General features: G+C 46.1%; 1 protein-coding gene across 9 annotated transcripts in view; it reads right to left on the reverse strand.

Moving 5' to 3' along the window:
• LOC142582194 (neuropathy target esterase sws-like) overlaps window positions 1-17,240 on the reverse strand; it is a 198,602-nt gene that overhangs the window by 169,923 nt on the left and 11,439 nt on the right. For all 9 annotated transcript variants that reach the window (XR_012828395.1, XR_012828394.1, XM_075691623.1 and 6 more), the window contains exons 7-9: window positions 11,399-11,479; window positions 11,253-11,314; window positions 7,673-7,820 (exon numbers count right to left, since the gene is read on the reverse strand). Coding sequence is in view for 7 of the 9 variants with exons in the window: in XM_075691623.1 (XP_075547738.1) it covers window positions 7,673-7,820; window positions 11,253-11,314; window positions 11,399-11,479 (291 nt within the window). In the remaining 2 variants the exon portion in view is untranslated. The remainder of the gene's footprint in view (window positions 1-7,672; window positions 7,821-11,252; window positions 11,315-11,398; window positions 11,480-17,240) is intronic.

The following is a 17,240-nucleotide window of genomic DNA, read 5'->3' on the forward strand; positions in this document are numbered from 1 at the left end:
GACCGCCCTTGACCGCCTTTGCCCGGGCCGCTTTCGCCGGGAGTCATATGGGAAGCGGCTTTCTCGCCGTTTCCCACCGTCCGCCTTTTCTTCCCGGGACTTTGTTGCCGCACCTCTACAGCTCTGAAGCAGTACCAACGCGGCTGCCCCTGCAGGGGCCATAGCTGCCTTGGCATGTTTTCTACACCATGAACCAAGAGCACCAAGCAACCAGCTCTTCCGAGGCCCATTTTCTAAACAGGTGTGCAAAGGGCCTTCGGAGAATTCACCGCTCTGTTTCGATGGAGCATTTATCTGCCGCAACGTCATTTTCCAACGAGCAGAAGACGCAATCGGCGACGGAGAATGCAACTGCGCATTCCTCAACAACAACGAAGACGCCCGAGGTGGATACCGCGGGAGTGGCCGCCGATCCCATCGTCGCCAATTTTCCCTCCCAACAGCGAGAGGTGGATACTCCGACCGGGGAAAGGATGGAGGAAGATGCTGCCCCGAACATTTACGACGACAAAACTGACGACGACCCAGGTGGCTGTTGGAAGACAGTCATAAGCGACGCATCCGTCAAACGCGCGCTAAGACGCAACCCTCCGAGAATATCTTGGGCATTCTGGACGCCTCCCAGCCTACCGTACGCAAGCGCATTCGGAATCAGAACCTGCCTCAACTTCCTTTGCACGATGAAAAGATAATTCTGCAGCCTCACGAAGGACTTTGTCTCGATAAATGAACGCGCCCAGAACTTGCTAGTGCTCTATGGAGTGCAGCCGGCTTGACCACCGAGGATCATCAGGACATCATATTCCGACTGTGACCTCAGCAGAACTTGGCAATCATCAGCACACCCCAGTCACACGTAGCCGACGCATTGTACAAGGTGAGGGAGCTGAACCTTGGTCAACGGGTCTATGCCATCACGACATATTTTGCGGCCCCAGACAACTCATGCAAGGGAATAGTTCCTGGCCTTTTGCCCGGTACACAGTCTTCCAAGCTAGTGGATGAGCTTGTGGCTTCTGGAACTCAAATACTTCAAGCACGAATGATGGGTCAAAATAATGTTGCGTTGGTAACATTTGAAGGACTTAAAGTGCCTCACTACGTGCGTTTCTATGGTGCAGAACTCTGCTGCTACCCCAATCGGCCCCGCCAACTGGTTTGCAAGATATGTCACAAGCTCAGCCATTGGGCTGATTACTGTCCTATGCCGCACGTGGTCATTTGTGCGACGTGCGGGACTGACAACCCCACCCCGTCACATCCGGGCACCCCACACTGCAGATCCTGTGAAGGGACCCACCCTACAGCAGATCCAAACTGCCCGCGGCGTGCTAGGCAGACACTGAACAAAGCTTGGGTGCGGAAAGCTCTCGAGAAAGAGCAGCGTGAACTCCAACCCTCCAGCGACCCGACCACTACCACAGATACGGCGGAGACCCGAACGTCGCGCGCCCCCACGAAGGAGACCAGAAAAGTCCGGTCGGAGACCCGTTTGAGATTCCGTCGCAAGTTCAAGTCTCGGTCCCGATCCAGCGAGGCATCGGTGCGCCTCCCAGAGAAGCGCCCTCCTTCCCCATCTTCCCAACAACCCTACAAGAAGGCCCTGCAGACCAACGCCCCAGCCAAGGTGACCCTGGTCCCTTCAGGGGTGCAGCGGACCCCGGAGAAGAAAACAGCAATGGCGGCGCCTCGGGAGGTAGGTTGGGCGGAGGGTCCCCCACAGCTCGCTCCGCCCCGTAAATCTCTCCCTTCCCCTTCCCGTTACCACTTCGTTACCAAATCCCGATCCTCTAATAGAAATAGCCCGCCTACGTCGTGACATGGAGGCGCGCTGTGAGCGCCCGCAAAAACAAATGGAGGCGCTGGTGGCAGACATGAGCACTAGTATGCAGGCGGCTCTAGACAGGATAGAACGCCAAATGGAGGCCCTTCAAATAGGGATTACGGAGCAAGTGAAATCATGTATAGAGTGCACTTTCGAACGCATGCAAGTTCTTGAGCTTAGCGGTAACAACGAACGCGCGCTTTCCGACCAAGGCTCTCGGCCGCAACCTTCAAATGTGGGCACCCGGCACCCGCATCCCTATGCACGACCGCCTGCTTCCTCTCGCGATGATGATGGCGCCGCGTAACGCGGAGCAACTAGTGGTGTGGCAGTGGAATTGTAGGGGATTCCACCGAAAACGAGGTTCCCTACAGCAGTATATCGCCACATCCACGAACCCTCCCGATGTCATCCTCTTACAGAAAGTCAATTGCACCCCTTGTTTATCCGGCTACAGCACGCTCTCTGGTGTCTCTCCTCTTGTGGGAGCCATAGTTTCGAAACATGTTACATGTCGCATGCATACCACTAACATTGACATTCCTCACCAAATATTGGAAATTATTACGCAAGGTAAACGCAGCGAGTGTCTGTTTATACTCAATGCATACAGTTCCCCCCGTTCGCAAACGCACTGTTTTCAGCACCTACTAACAGAATTTGGTAGTTTTGGATGGGTTTGGGTGGTGGCTGGCGACTTTAACGCTCCGCATACTGCATGGGGTTACGTTAAATCGCAGGCTAAAGGGACCCGCTTATGGAATGCCATCTGTAACATGAGATACACACTGCTTACCGACCCAGAGCACCCCACTCTGATGGGCAACAGCATATCTCGTGACACCTGCCCTGACCTTACCTTCGTGCGCAATACTGGCCCAGTCGTTTCGCACGGGCCTTTAGAGGAGCACCTTGGTAGTGACCACTAGATTGTAGCGACCACCTTGTCATTACGGGGTGCATGCAGGCCCGAGCGAAATGTTCGTATAACGGATTGGACGAAATTCAGGGAACGTCACCAGGACCCACCTGAGCGCCAAGGGTACGAACGCTGGCTTGACTTTCTCGCACAAGATCTAGAGGCCACCACGAGCACACTGCGCACCACAACTGAGACACCAGACATAGACCCGCATTTACTTCATCTTTGGAACGACCGCAGAGGGTTGACACGACAATGGAAACGACAACGCCTCAACCGCAAACTTAGGCAACGTATAGATCAAATTACACAGGAATCTCAGGAGTATGCAGAGATCCTTACGAGGAATAACTGGCGAGGATGTTGCAATCGCCTCTCAGGCACATTGAGCACAGCAAAAATGTGGTCGATTCTTCGCTCACTCACAGATCCCACCACAACAAAGGGAAAAACATTTCAACAGTTGCACATCCCAATGCACGAGTACAGGGACGGTGTCTCGATACTCCTCAGAGAGCTAGAGAAGCATTTCATACCCCCAGGCCCGCCGCCGCAGTACCCCGACTATCCTTATGTAGGCGAGGCGAATGAATTGCTTGATGCAGACATCACATCTGACGAGGTGCGGGTGGTCCTACAAGACCTATGCCGCAACACGGCACCGGGAGCCAACCACGTCCGATTCGCCACCCTTCGTAACCTCAGTGACGCAGATATTAACCACCTCACTCATATCTTCAATGATTGCTGGCGCAAGGGCATGCTCCCCCGAGCATGGCGACACGCCGACACCACACTGATCCCTAAACCGGGCAAGCCTGTTAAGGTTGAAAACTTATGACCCATCTCCCTAACATCCTGCATTGGTAAGCTCATGGAGCATGTACTCTTGTGGCGTCTGCAGCTCTTTCTCGAAGAAAAATCATTCTTTTCTAACTCTCAATTCAGATATCGGGCTCATCTGTCTGCCAAAGATGTGCTTTTACAATTGCGGGAGGAAGTCATAGGACCTCCGTCGTCCGCCCAAACGAGAGCACTCATGACTTAGACCTAAAAGGGGCATTCAATAATGTTGAACATGACCTCATCCTTCGCAATGTTGCAAATTCACACTGTGGAATTCGTATGTATAACTATATCCGCGCATTTCTTCGAGATCGCACAGCCACCGTAGGAATGGGACCGCATCGATCCGGTACGATTCGCCTTGTAGGACGTGGGACACCCCAGGGCTCAGTTCTTTCCCCTACTCTATTCAATATCGCGCTCGCAGGGCTCCCCCGGCTACTCAACCAGATCCCTGATGTCGCCCATGCTATTTATGCGGATGACATTACTCTCTGGTCGACACGGGGTTCCCATGGAGCCATCCAGGACAGACTGCAGCAAGCAGTCAATACAGTTTCCGAGTACGCGAGAAAATGCGGCTTAAGATGTGCTCCGGAAAAGTCGGAGCTCATAATCATTCGCCCCCAGAGCCGTTCCTCTACTCCCCCTATCATTGTGCACGTGGATGGCACACCGATACCACAGGTTAATCGTGCTCATATCCTCGGCCTACACGTCCAAGCGGATGGCAGGTCAAACTACACTGTTTCCCTTCTATCCAGACAGATTGAGTAAATTTTGGCCATGATCCGGAAGGTCTCCAACAGGCGCTCGGGCCTTCGAGAAGAGGACCTGCTGCACTTGGTGGAGGCATGCGTGATCAGCCGCCTTACATACCATCTCCCATTTCAGCGGTTGACCCAAGTGCAACAACTTCGCATAGACGCAATGATTCGCAAAGCGACGAAGCTGGCCCATGGCCTCCCGAACTATACTTCCACACACCGTCTCCTTAACTTAGGGACACATAACACACTAGGCGAGCTGCTAGAGGCACATTGGGTCAGCCATCGCCAGCGCCTCCTACTCACTCCTACTGGCCGCCATCTTCTCACACGGCTAGGATACTCTGTCCCACCCCTTGAGTCTGAAACCCGTCCAACGATCTTGTCGTCAGCGATACGCCAAGCACTAAGTATTCATCCATTGCCACGTAATATGCACCCCAGCATGACAAAGGGCGGCGCAAAGCCCGTGTACGATACATCGGCCGCCTGCTTGCAAACATCCCGGAAACACATACTTTATACACAGACACATCACGCACTCAAGAGGGCTATACCTCAGTAGTCTTGGATGGCACCGAATCCCTGAGAGACTGCTGCAATGCGTGGAACAAATGCCGCTGACAGAGAAATTCTCGGTGTTGCTCTTGCAATTCGATACGCCATCCGTGTTCCTGAGGAAGTGTATATATTGACGGACTCGCAACAGGCATGCTGGGCATTCCTATCAGGACATGGCATCCCGAGAGCGGCGCACCAAATTCTCAAACAGATCCCGCAAAATACACCAACCACACCTCCCCGCATCCACTTACTCTGGACCCCTGGTCATACCTCGCTGCCGGGTAACGAATGCGCACATGCGGTTGCCCGAGAAATTTCCCTCCGGGCGACTCGGCGTGGTGAGGCGACTAGTTCAGAGTGGGGGGATCCCTTGCTCCGTTACAAAGACATACTCTGTCATTATACACACATTCGTCGCACCCACGCCGCACCACCGTCGTCCTTCTCGCGGGAGGAAGCAGTGGCATTACGCCAGTTACAAACTGCAACTTTTCCAAATCTTGTCTCTCTCAATAAATTCTACCCACACTGTTATGCAGATCGTTGCCCTGGCTGTGGCAGCTCACCCACAATCTTCCACGTCACGATTGAGTGCACTGCAAACCTCTTTCCTCCCTTGCCAACTCTCCTTTACCCCCTACGCAAGAAAGAGCTGTGGGACGATGCCCTCCGCGATGGACCTCCCGAGGTACTCCGAGCTGTGATAAAACGGGCTCGAAACATCGCCGGAATCATCTTAGGGACCCTCGACTGAGGGTTCCTCCCACACTGCTCTCGCCATTCAAATATTATTAATAAAGATGTTTTACTCTCTCCAAGCTAAAAACACACAATAAAAATTCACAACTTAGGTATGCACTGTGCAAACAGAAGAAATATGTGGTACAAAAGATGCAATAAGTACTAGGATGAAAGGTATAAAACTGAAGCCATCAACACTTTTATTTAGCAATCAGTGAAGCCTCTATTCTAATTTCATCTTTAACCCTTTAAACTTGCATGATTCTGGAATCATTCCAGTTATAGGATGGAACGAAAATGACCTGCTCAATTATCACGGATGAAATGCACATCCAAGCATTTTATACAACCCAGCCTCTCCCAATCACCAAAAAACATGTAACAGTGCGGACCAGCTGCAAAACCCTATCACTTTTAAAAAAGATTGTTTTTGCTTTCTGGGTGCCTACACTGTATAATGCCCAGAAAGCTTCGATTTTTTAAGCTACAAGTATGCCAATGGGTTAATGTGGATAGGCTGCATGTACAGTAGAACCTCATCGATACAATTTTGGGGGAAGACTACGGGAAGAGAATGTATGATGCAGGAAAATATGACTCAGTAATACTTGCAGTAGCACTACTGATGAGATAGAAAGCTGCTTTCACACAAAACCTAATTTATCTTGAACAGCAAGCCAACATATAATTCAAAACCTACTCTGTAAAGCTGATTATCACTGCCTGCTGGTTACTAAACAAACACTTTTTTTGGAGCAGTCATAGCCATGAATCACTGCACACGAAGCTTGTAATTTTCATCTGGTACTTCAGATGAATTTGTAATAGTAGGTCTGCTCAATTTGCCTGCAAAACCTGAATCAATTCATGAGGTGCTACGCCCTGTCATTCGTTGCAGAAATGGCACCCTCTCAATCCCGTTGTTTGTTTCAAAAGGTCCAGGCCTGGTTCACAATTTTTCTGCAACCTCCTGATTGACAGTGCTGACTCTGGGCAGCAGTGCAGCAGAAGATGCAGGACACGGGATTAAGTGCCGTTGAAACCCCATTTATGTTTTTGTGTTGTGTCTACGCAACACAGGGTGTGTTTACGCCTCAAAAGCCGACTATAGCTGCAGTTTAGGTCCTCTAAAACTGACACGCACTGAGCATTTTACGCAGAGAAAACAGAACGCTTGCACAGTGTCTGCAACCTTGACATTCGTTTCAAGTGTCACATTGTGCTTGCACCACTGAAGTCGAGCTACGCAATTTCTGAACTTCTCATGTCCAATTGTGAACAGGTTTAGGTTTACAGTGGTGCAGGCAAATCAAACGGACCTTCTAACAACCTCCTTCCAAGCACTCACAGCCCTTTTTCACTTTTTGCGTAGCTTCGCATTTTGAAGCAAATAGGCAAGGTATCGAAGGTCACAAGAGAGCATCTATGAATGTGGGTGTGAGGCAACCCTCGTGCTTTCGCGCCACTCCTCATGGCTTTCAATGTGGAGATTGGCGACAAGTGATGATCTGAACATGGTGATAGCAATTCTTCTGTGCCGCATAGCAGGTGCTGCTAAGTGGCCATTTTCGGCGGTGACATGCAGGAATCAAAGACACCATGACCCTGTGGAAACTAAATGAAATCAGTGCATCAGACTGTAAGAGCTAGGAAAATGGAATAAGCAGGATCACTATCAACGAGGTTCTACTGTAGTTGGCACTGGCCTCCCATAAAAAAATATCCTTGTATTTACAATTTCACTACAGGTGAAGACAAAAACCACGCAGTGTGGGCAAACTGCCTGTGACATGTCAAGTAGGGCTCAAACATAAGCACTCAAGAAAAGGCAGTTACTTAAGAGCTTTACTTGTAAAAATTAAATAGTGCTCAGGGAAAAAGAGAGAGAGAGAGAGAGAAATGTAAGCAGCTGTATGAAATAATGGCACTCCATTTCTAGCTTACTACAGAAAAACAAAAAAATTAAGCCAGCCAGCTTCACTTTGTGGCTTTTACCCTCTGACATACCGAGCGCATTAGCTGCGTGGTGAGGCCAAGATAGTTGTGAAGAGCTGTGACGGTGACACGATGCAGACGAATCATGACTATCTGACAGAGGCGGATCATCGAGTCCGGATACTTCGTAAGCAGGATGCGGAAGCTGTCATACCGAAGCCTGCACAAAGGACCACGAACATGACCAGGCTCCACCATCATCTCTTTAGAAGACCACCAAACTACGATGAACAGTTTTCAATTAATTTTCACTCTTGCATGCATAATCCCTGATGGATTATTCATTCCATGCCAAACACACCAGCCGAAAACACCAACCTCTCTGATTTCCTATTTAAGAACTGCAGGCATTTAGCGGGTTGAAAAAGGAAAAAAAAAAACATTTTCACAATATCTTCTGCAAAAAAAAAAAAATTGTATGCCTCAGTGCCACTTGAATTCTACACTTTAAAGCAAGAAAATGATGTACAAGAAAAACTGTACAATGAAATACAAGGAAAAGTCAGTTTCGCCCGATAGGCAAAGCATTGATTGCGACAGCAAATTATTAGACAGCTATATGAAGTAAGTTAGTTGTTTTATCAATTGCATGCATAAACTGCTGTAAACATTGAGTTCCTAATTAAATTAACAAGCATGTTGTCACGCACGCACAGGCAAACACAAACACATTTCACGCAATGACCACAGACACTCGCTGTAAGAACGCTTTTCCCTTTTTCAGAAAAAGAGATTCCTTTTTTATTTTTCAGATCAAGAGTGGCAGCAGCAGTGAGCGAATTTTGCTTCGTGCTGCCTCTCGCAACAATGCGAACTAAGTGCATGAGAACACAGTACACACAAAGCCATCAGCTATATCTGGTCGGATAACCTTAGAACACAGCACAGATTGCCTCCAAGGTAGAACATGCACGGCTGCAGCTAGAGATGAAGACCCCCTAACACCATCCCCCCCTCATAGAGCGTTACATCTCCTTGCCTTCCTCCCTTGCGAGCACAAGAAGGCATAGCTGCATCAAGCCATCATACTTCTTGGTTCACCCTCGTAAGTGTTTGCTCACACCTACAGCTTACGGCATGCGGCTGCGATATCGTCCCACTTGGACTTTATACGGAACATCACAGCGACACCGAAGACAAAAATTTGCCTAATGTGTACTAGAAATGAAAAAAATTGTAAAACAAATGAAGCTTAATTCAGAGAAAGTGGAAACTTGGTCCCATTAAGAGGAGACCTGGGTCGTAAGCCAAAAAAAAATGTTTTAACCTAAAAAATCTGAAAAAAAAGGAAACCTAATAAATGCCCCGAATTAGCTTTTCTTGCCCACATTATAAATACATTCAAAATAAATGTGGTGCCTACAAAGGAGAGTGCATAGTAATGAACAGTATCTAAGTGAATGCAACAAAATTTCCAGTTTCTATGAATTAAATTCATTTTTTAAAATTTTTCTCATACATAATGTTTCGCTTTAAAGGGTGGAATTCAAATGACACTCAGGCAAACAAACATATCTTTCGGACAAAATGATTTGGGAATGCATTTCTTTGAACCTACCAAGTTCCCAGAATTTTTAATGAAGAGATCAGAGAGGCTCAAGTTTCCGGCTGGCACGTTTGGTGCCAAATGAACATTTGTAAAAAATTTGGCAATTGACTGGTGTCACATAAAGCGATAATGAGCACTACAAATTGTATAAGGTTATGAAAATGGAAGATGCTGGAAAGGACTTGGGTATGAGGTTGCCTAGTACAAGGGCAAGGAGCAATATGCTTCTACAAAATTTCCCAGTTTTTCTCATTTTCCCTTATGCTTCTGGCCTTAAAGACATCTTAAAAATTATTGCATTGCCAAGGCAAGACAATCCTCCTGGAATTATATTCCATATCATGTTCTCTTAGTCTGTTCCAGCTTGCAAGTCATCACATTTTTCTGCCCCTAGTACTCTACTCTCTCATTACCTTTATTTTTCAATTCTTTTCTTTAACATACTTCTTGCCTTGATGTTTAGGCTAAATGAGCAATATGCTAGTGCCAAAAGGTTCCAGAAGCTTCTGCTGACTTGACACGCAGACATGTGCAGAGTAGAACACACAAATGTTCTGAAGGTATCCATCATGTACCGAATCATACTTTTTCATCATTTGGCAAAGCAAACTTATTAGGTACAGCACACCACCTACATGTGGTACATACATAACATATGGCAGCCTCGGAAATTCAGAAAGGGGCACGGTGGTGGGACAGGACAGCAAGATTCCCCCTGCCTACCCAAGTGGACAAAAAGGTACACACTGCCCAGACAGCTGTACCATGGAAAAAAAGTATGAGGTAGAAAACAATAGCAGCAATATGGGTTGCATGTGACACTATGTTTGACGCCATATATTACTGCAATGTGGGATATGAAACAAAGCTCTAATGCCTTGCAGCTTAATTCTTTCCGTACCGTGCCCATTGGGCATTGTTAGCTTGCTAACAATGGTTTGAAACGCCACTTTTGAGACCTTCTGCGCCGCTCACGGACACAATACACTGTCGGAAGTGAAGGAGGAGAACTATATTTTTGTTTTCTAAGCAGTTCACTTTTCCCTCCCAGGCAGCGACTTTTGAACGCGCTTCGAAGTATTAGTAATTGTCAAAGTAGAAAGCAAGGATGGCTGCCCACTATCAATAGTTTAAAAAGCCACTTTTGAGACCTTCTGCACCGCTCACAGGCACTCTGTGCCATAGGACGTGAAGGAGAACTATATTTTTGTTTTCTAAGCAGTTCACTTTTTCTTCACCAGGCATCGATTTTTTAATGCACTCCAAAGTTTCGCGATCGTCAAAGTAGACAGCAAAAATGGCCGCCTCTGGGAGTGGCGCGCGCTTCGAAAGATTGCAGATCTCGTAATTCTGCTGCATTTGCAGCTGTTATCAATGGATCAAGCAGCATCGAGTCTGAAGATGCTGCCTTTTCATCGAACTTTGACTCTGAGAGTGATGACAACGCAAGTTAGCCCGGAACATCAGCGGAGGCAGCCCAGCACGCCAAGCTGTAGTGCTTGCACTTATATTTTTGTAGTGGAATACCTGTTCAACAAAATTTATTAATTTTTTTCGGAGATAGTGCCTATTAGATGGCAATACATTTTGTATATCTCATAATTTTTGTTACATTTTTTTCTTAATAGATACAAGCCTGTCTTTACAAACTTAGTTCAGTTTTATCCAATAATCTTGATTTTGGGAATTTATATTTTTTTATGACATACATCTCGTTAATAAAACTCTTATGCATGAAAATTGCATTCAATCTGCTTTTTGTTAATGTAGTATTACATAAAATATTGAGTGCAATCGTTTCTTCAGAAAAATGTATCTGGTGTAACCTCCAAATAGCACCTATTTTTCCCATGGTAGGGAAAGAGTTAATCCGATACTAGATGCATTGCATAGGCCAAATGCTCAAGGGCAGAATGTCCTGCTAAACACAAACCACATGCTCAGGCTGCCAAGTATTCGCGCTTTTTCATGTCGGTATTTTGAAAAATTTTGTGGGCAGGTATACTGTAACAGTTACACAAAATGTAAAGGCACCACACTTGCCTCAAGACCGAGGAGTCCTCAAGGGCACGAGCTGCAACAGTCTTAAATGTGGATGGGACACCCTGTGATGTAAACATACAGAAAATCATAGTCAGTCATAATATCCACTACTTCTAAATGCCAAATGTGAAACCCTCGAGACTTACGGTTAGTACAACAAGTGCACTCAGCAGACTTGCAATGTTCTCACCAGCTGTCACCTCTTTGAATGTAAGCTCAGTCCCATCCTACAGATAAAAATTGTGTACATTAAGCCTTATTGAAAATGAAAGCTCAAGTAAATGATAAAAGCCAAAATAGCTAAAATGTTTACTCAATAGCAAGTATGCAAAGCAAGTCAACCAGCATTTTTCTTTAGTTCAGCAAAAGAAACCATGAAGAAAATAAAATAACAACAACCAGTTAATTTGTATCTCCTGGGATCACAAAAGAATTTTGTAATTATCAGATTATCAAATTACCACATACCCAAGCAAACCCACCAAGAAAACACTTGTACAGAGCTCATATCAGTTGATCACAACAAGTGAATGCATAGCCAACAGTAATATTTGTGCCATCTGCTGATAACCATCACTTCCAGAGACAGGAGCAGGAACACATGCCATAAAAGTCTGGTGCTCGTGTTTAGGCCACATCCACCCTAGCAAGAACACAAACAGTCGCTTTTGCTGGTGATGGTTCAATCACAAGATGCGGAGACAAAGGGCTCGTTTTAAGGCAAGGAGGGTGGCATGTTTTTTTTATAAGGAGTATTATAAGCAAAAATACAAACAAAATGAGAACTTCACAAAGCGGCTACAGGCTTTGCACAATCTCCATATCAAATCACCATAGAGGGCAAAAAAATCAACCGCAGCATAGCTAATCAAAAACGCATATTACAATTCACGTCCGTTATAACGGATCCGCATACAACATACTTTCGGATATACAGACCATCCTTCTCGCTTAGTTTAGTTTGCCTATACTATTCATGGAAAAAATTTGGCACTTAGCGGACCCAGCTATAACGAACTATCAGCTACAACAGTCAAATTTTCGGGCAAATTTTGTCAAGGTGGTGTAAATATACTGTACTCTGCTGCTGCAATGCACGTGTGCGACAGTGCACTGTATGCAACTAGCATTTCCAACCAATCGTGGAATGTGCGAAAATGCACTTTTTATAAGGAATGAACACAATTGCGGTAAGCTTCCTACAATGGCATACCGCGTGCAATGTGTCGCTGGCTAATAATGAGATTTCGAGTCGCCCACGCAAGCGGGTCAACATGGCCCAAGCATTGAAGGTGCTGCTAAGCCTAATCTGCTTTTCGCGAAAGCCATAACCCCCCCCCCCCCTATGGTGCTTCAAAAATAACTTCAGACAATCACAAAATGCATCATCTTGAGAATGCATTATTTCTCATTGCATTAACGACCAAACAAATTAAGATATGCTGCTATTCGCAACGTCCAGAGTGCGAAGTGCGTGATGCGGCTGAGCTGTCTCGCATGCAGTGCAGCGGTGGCTGGAAGCGGGCTGCATGTTGGACTTGCCTTGTATCGCAGCTGTTGTTTGTGCTGTAGGTTTGACAGTGGTCGTCACTTGTTACAAAACATAAAATTAAGACATTAGTTTATTCTATCAACTATATGTTTGTGCGAAAAACAAACTAGTCGATATTGGTGCCTCGGGCAGCGGCCCGCGCGCTCGGGCAGGGCGGCTGGCATGGCAGGGAGATCGCTGGCTGGCTTCTGGCAGTTGTACCAGCCGTTAATTTTGACCTAGCCCATGTGTTTATCTGATTTAGTGTTAATATGTGCGGGCATACTGGAATATTTCTCGGCAAACAGCATCTAAAAAATGGCAGACAGCAAGGCACTATGCCTTGTGGCTATGTTCACCGCATAAACTCATTTATGTATGATTTATAGCATGCGTGAATACCTAATAGTAGATTTAGAATCAAATATTAGAAAAATTTCCACAAAATCTAATGCTTACAAATTTTGGGCAAGAAAACACGGTGCTGCACATGCTCAGGAGTCTCCTAGCACTGCATAACAAGAATGTAGTAAGCTATCAGTAACTTATGTACATAGAAATCAAAATATACAGTACAGTCTACTTTTATTAAGAAAAACACCAAATTAGTATGCCAGCACTGATTACAGCTTAGTTCTAGTATATAAAGGTCTGGAAAATATTTTTCTTTATCAACAGAATTTCTATTGAAAAGAAACAAGTGCTTTTTTTCTCCTCTGAAACTAACGAATTAGTGACATTCTGTTGTACTGAATACCCATGAACTTCTCAGTTTAATAATGGACCTGTGTTTTGTGACAATCTTTTATTATTGCATAATATTTTTCCTTTCCAGTTTTTGTCCAATAGAAAAGGGCAATCCCAATTTTACGGCAGCTGGGTTATCGTAAGGCCAATCTGTGTTACGAATGAAAGAACCACGCATCACATAACTTCATCACCATTCTGAGCGTAGATGGCACTGTCCACACCATTTCATTGTCAGGTTCAGCATTATCTGCCAACTAAAAAATTCTGAACTCTAGAGGGTAATGGCAAGCTCGCGTGACGCTTGCTCATCGATGTGTGTGATACCACATTGGGCCGACATTGGGAAGCACTCGCAGTGACGAGGTCTTCTACCGCGTCAGCTGGTGCTCGGTGCTCCTTTTGCACCAAAAACGAAGTGAAATGCTCGATTTGGTGGCATCGAGCACGAGGGGCTCCGCGGTGCACGTGACCTGCGGCATTGCGCGGGTCTCCACATCAAATATTCGAAAAATCAAATTGTAGATATTCTATTTGTAAATTGAATTAGTCGAACATTGACTATTTGACTCAGCGATATTCGTGTATTCGCACACCCCTAACTATTTAGTAATGCAATCAGCCCTTGGATATGTCACGCACTTTCCGGGATGTTTGTTTTCCCACCAGCTTGGGTCAATGGGTAGTCCATAATCTAATGAGCAGAGCACTGGGCTGCTGTATGGAAGGAACAGTGTCCGAAAGCAACTGTTGGACCAACTTGAGTCAATGAGTATATGACACTAGGTATGTGCTGCTCTTCAATGAACCTCTTTGACGCCAACTTGGGTCACTCGGTATGTGCTGCTCTTCAATAAATTCAGGATATTGGGTATGGCTAATGGGCAAGTGCTGCCCATCAATGAGGGAAAAATCCTTTAAAATTTATTCGGTGCTGGGCAGAACTGAACCCACGTCAAATGAATTTAGACAATCCTGTCTAAATATATATTTAGACGCGTGCAAATGTCACAGCAACACTACTAAATGGTACAGCGTGATAATAACCAACTGTTGTTTTTCTCACAGGGTATTGAACATTACATTTGTCTTCTGCATATTATTCTTCCACCCTACTCTTACACTTTCTCTGCAAAGCTCCTCAATCATTAGTTACAATTCATCCTCAGCATTGCTGACGAGGAAAATGTCATCTGTAAGCTGTAGGTTGCCGAGATATTCGCTGTTGATTGTCACTCTCAATCCACCCCAGTCTAATAGCTTGAATACGGTCAATGATAGATTTTTCGGGCATGCCTGATAACTCTGACACCTTAACGCCCCTGCCACATACCCTATAAAACCAATGTAAGAGGACCTCTGAAATTGTGGATGCTGAAACCCTTCACTGTCTGATTTTTCGGACTTTTTGCCATGATTGCAGGCTCGAAACGGCAATTGATGCTACCACCACTGCCATTCTGATTATCTCGCAGCCTCAAACCAGCGCTCCCAGATGCCAATCTGTTGGCAGCCGTAGTAGCCATTACGTGCTGTCGTTAGCCCTAGCTGCTTCATCATTCGCTATCAAGCTTGCTGATGTTTGGTGCTAAGTCTTTCATTAAACGATTTGCTGCTATTGGTAATGGCACCAACTCTGCTTCGTCATCCTTGCTGATGGCGTCGAAGTGCGGAAAGCACGGCAATGGTCTAAAGCTAGTCTTATAATGCCAAGTCCTTATTAGCTTCGCCGCAATATAGTGATGTTATGCGGTGAAGCATACACAGTGTATTGCGGTGAAGCATGCAAAGAGTGCAAAGAGGCCAATGTCACAGGACATAAAACGCGTTTCTTAATGGGGCCCTGAAACGTTTTTGATGATATTGTACAAACATACCGGGTCATTCGGGTAGGTTCTTCTGATCATTAGGTGACACTATTAAGCACTCCACGTAAAGCGTGTAATTTATAAGGTTTTAAAAATAAGCATTGCTACTTATCACAGCGGCACCGCTCCCTTGAGTTTTCAGCCACCTCCTCCTAATTCACGTAGTTAGCCCCAATTTACACCATGCTGGGCGATCTATCCGATTGGCTACCCAGGTCACTTCATCGATAATTATTCCAACTGTATGGTGAACAAATGTTGTTCATAATAGTTGGAATGTTGTTTATCTTGTTTCTAAAAAAAGGTATAAGGAAGAGAATACACAACAATTTATCTCTAAACTCGAGCACTTCTGGCACACAGAAAGTGTCGTCTGCTTGCGTTCTCCATCCTGACGCGAACTGCGTGGTCAGTGTTAGTCTAGAGCTTTCTTTTCACAAGTACCATGGATCACTCTTGTTACATTGTGGGCTGCAAATCCAGCATTCAGTGACATATCAAGCTGCGCCATCATGTGCCTCTGCAAGGCACCGTGTGAGTAGAGTGGCTGCAGCACATCGGGCTGCTGGTATCTGATCAGTGCCAGCTACCACAAAAGAGAGCTTTAGCATCTCTGGTATTTGGGTAAAAGAACAAATGGACTGTGCATTTTACCGGATGAGCGGAGGCACAAACATGAACGGCATGCGTGGTGCCACAGAGCTCGACAAGACAAACACAGAGCTAATATGGCAGTAATTAAGTGTATTCTACTTTGCTGCTGGCAAAAATTTCAGCAAACACATATTGTGAACACGTTATCTGTTTAAAATGTTTTACACTTAGTTACGGCAATAGAAGCTGTGTTTGACTGGTTAAGTTTTCTGCCATCAAGTGGCTGCACTGTGCAGGCCACTAACGTTTACGCTAAAGCTCCCTCATCACAGTGGTAGTAGTATGGAGGGGTCTTATTTTACGCCTCTGTCCATCCGTCAAAACGCCAAGCTTGCCTCTGGGGTGCGATCGGAGATGGTTGTTCGGCGCGTTCGTTCGGTTACCGGCGCGCGCGATTGGCCTACTCCGCGCCGACGTCGCCAGCCGCGGGGCGCCGCCCCGTTTTTGGTGACGTCAAAATGACGACACGCTCCTGTCAATCATCCGCCCACCGAGCATTTCGTCCGAACGCGACGGGAGTTGAGAAGTTTGGAGCGATCATACGGCTTCGCATGGCGCGTCTGGTGGATTGGATTGGATCCAACAGGCGGCCTTTTCGGCTGCGGAATGGCACGTTTGAATCCAATTCATAGTTTAATTCTAGAAAATGGCGCTTCCGTTGGAAACTTAGGTTGTTGCGCTGGCTTTTCTAGAGGAAGGAGGAGAGCGGGTGGCGGTGCGAAACGCGTTTGAAGAGATGGCAGAAAGTGAATTCCGGCGTCGTTTTTGTTTCTCGAAACAAATAATTCGTTGGTTGTACAGAGAAATCGACAAGACCATCGGTGCCAGCGAGCCACTGGGATGTTGTCGCTGCCTCTTGAAAAGTGCGCCACTCTTCCCGTCGTTTTTTTTTTCTTTTTCCTTCTCGCTGTGCGCGACACCACCTAGGGACGACGCAAAGAACCTAATAGTTATAAATTGCAGTAGTCACACGTACTACTATTTGAAAACGAGTTTGGGCTTGAGAAGAAAAAATACATTTTTTTAGATAAAGATTTCATTCAATTGGAAGACGAGAAACATTTGGCTTTGTAGTATACTGTTTGCAAGCAGACGACAAACGACGGAGATAAACTTCCGGGGAGGTCACCGCTTCCTGATTGGCTGCTCTCTCCGCCCCGCTGTCACAAATTTTGCATACTGCAACTT

Source organism: Dermacentor variabilis, chromosome 1 (assembly GCF_050947875.1).
Source record: "Dermacentor variabilis isolate Ectoservices chromosome 1, ASM5094787v1, whole genome shotgun sequence".
Lineage (NCBI taxonomy): Eukaryota > Metazoa > Arthropoda > Arachnida > Ixodida > Ixodidae > Dermacentor > Dermacentor variabilis.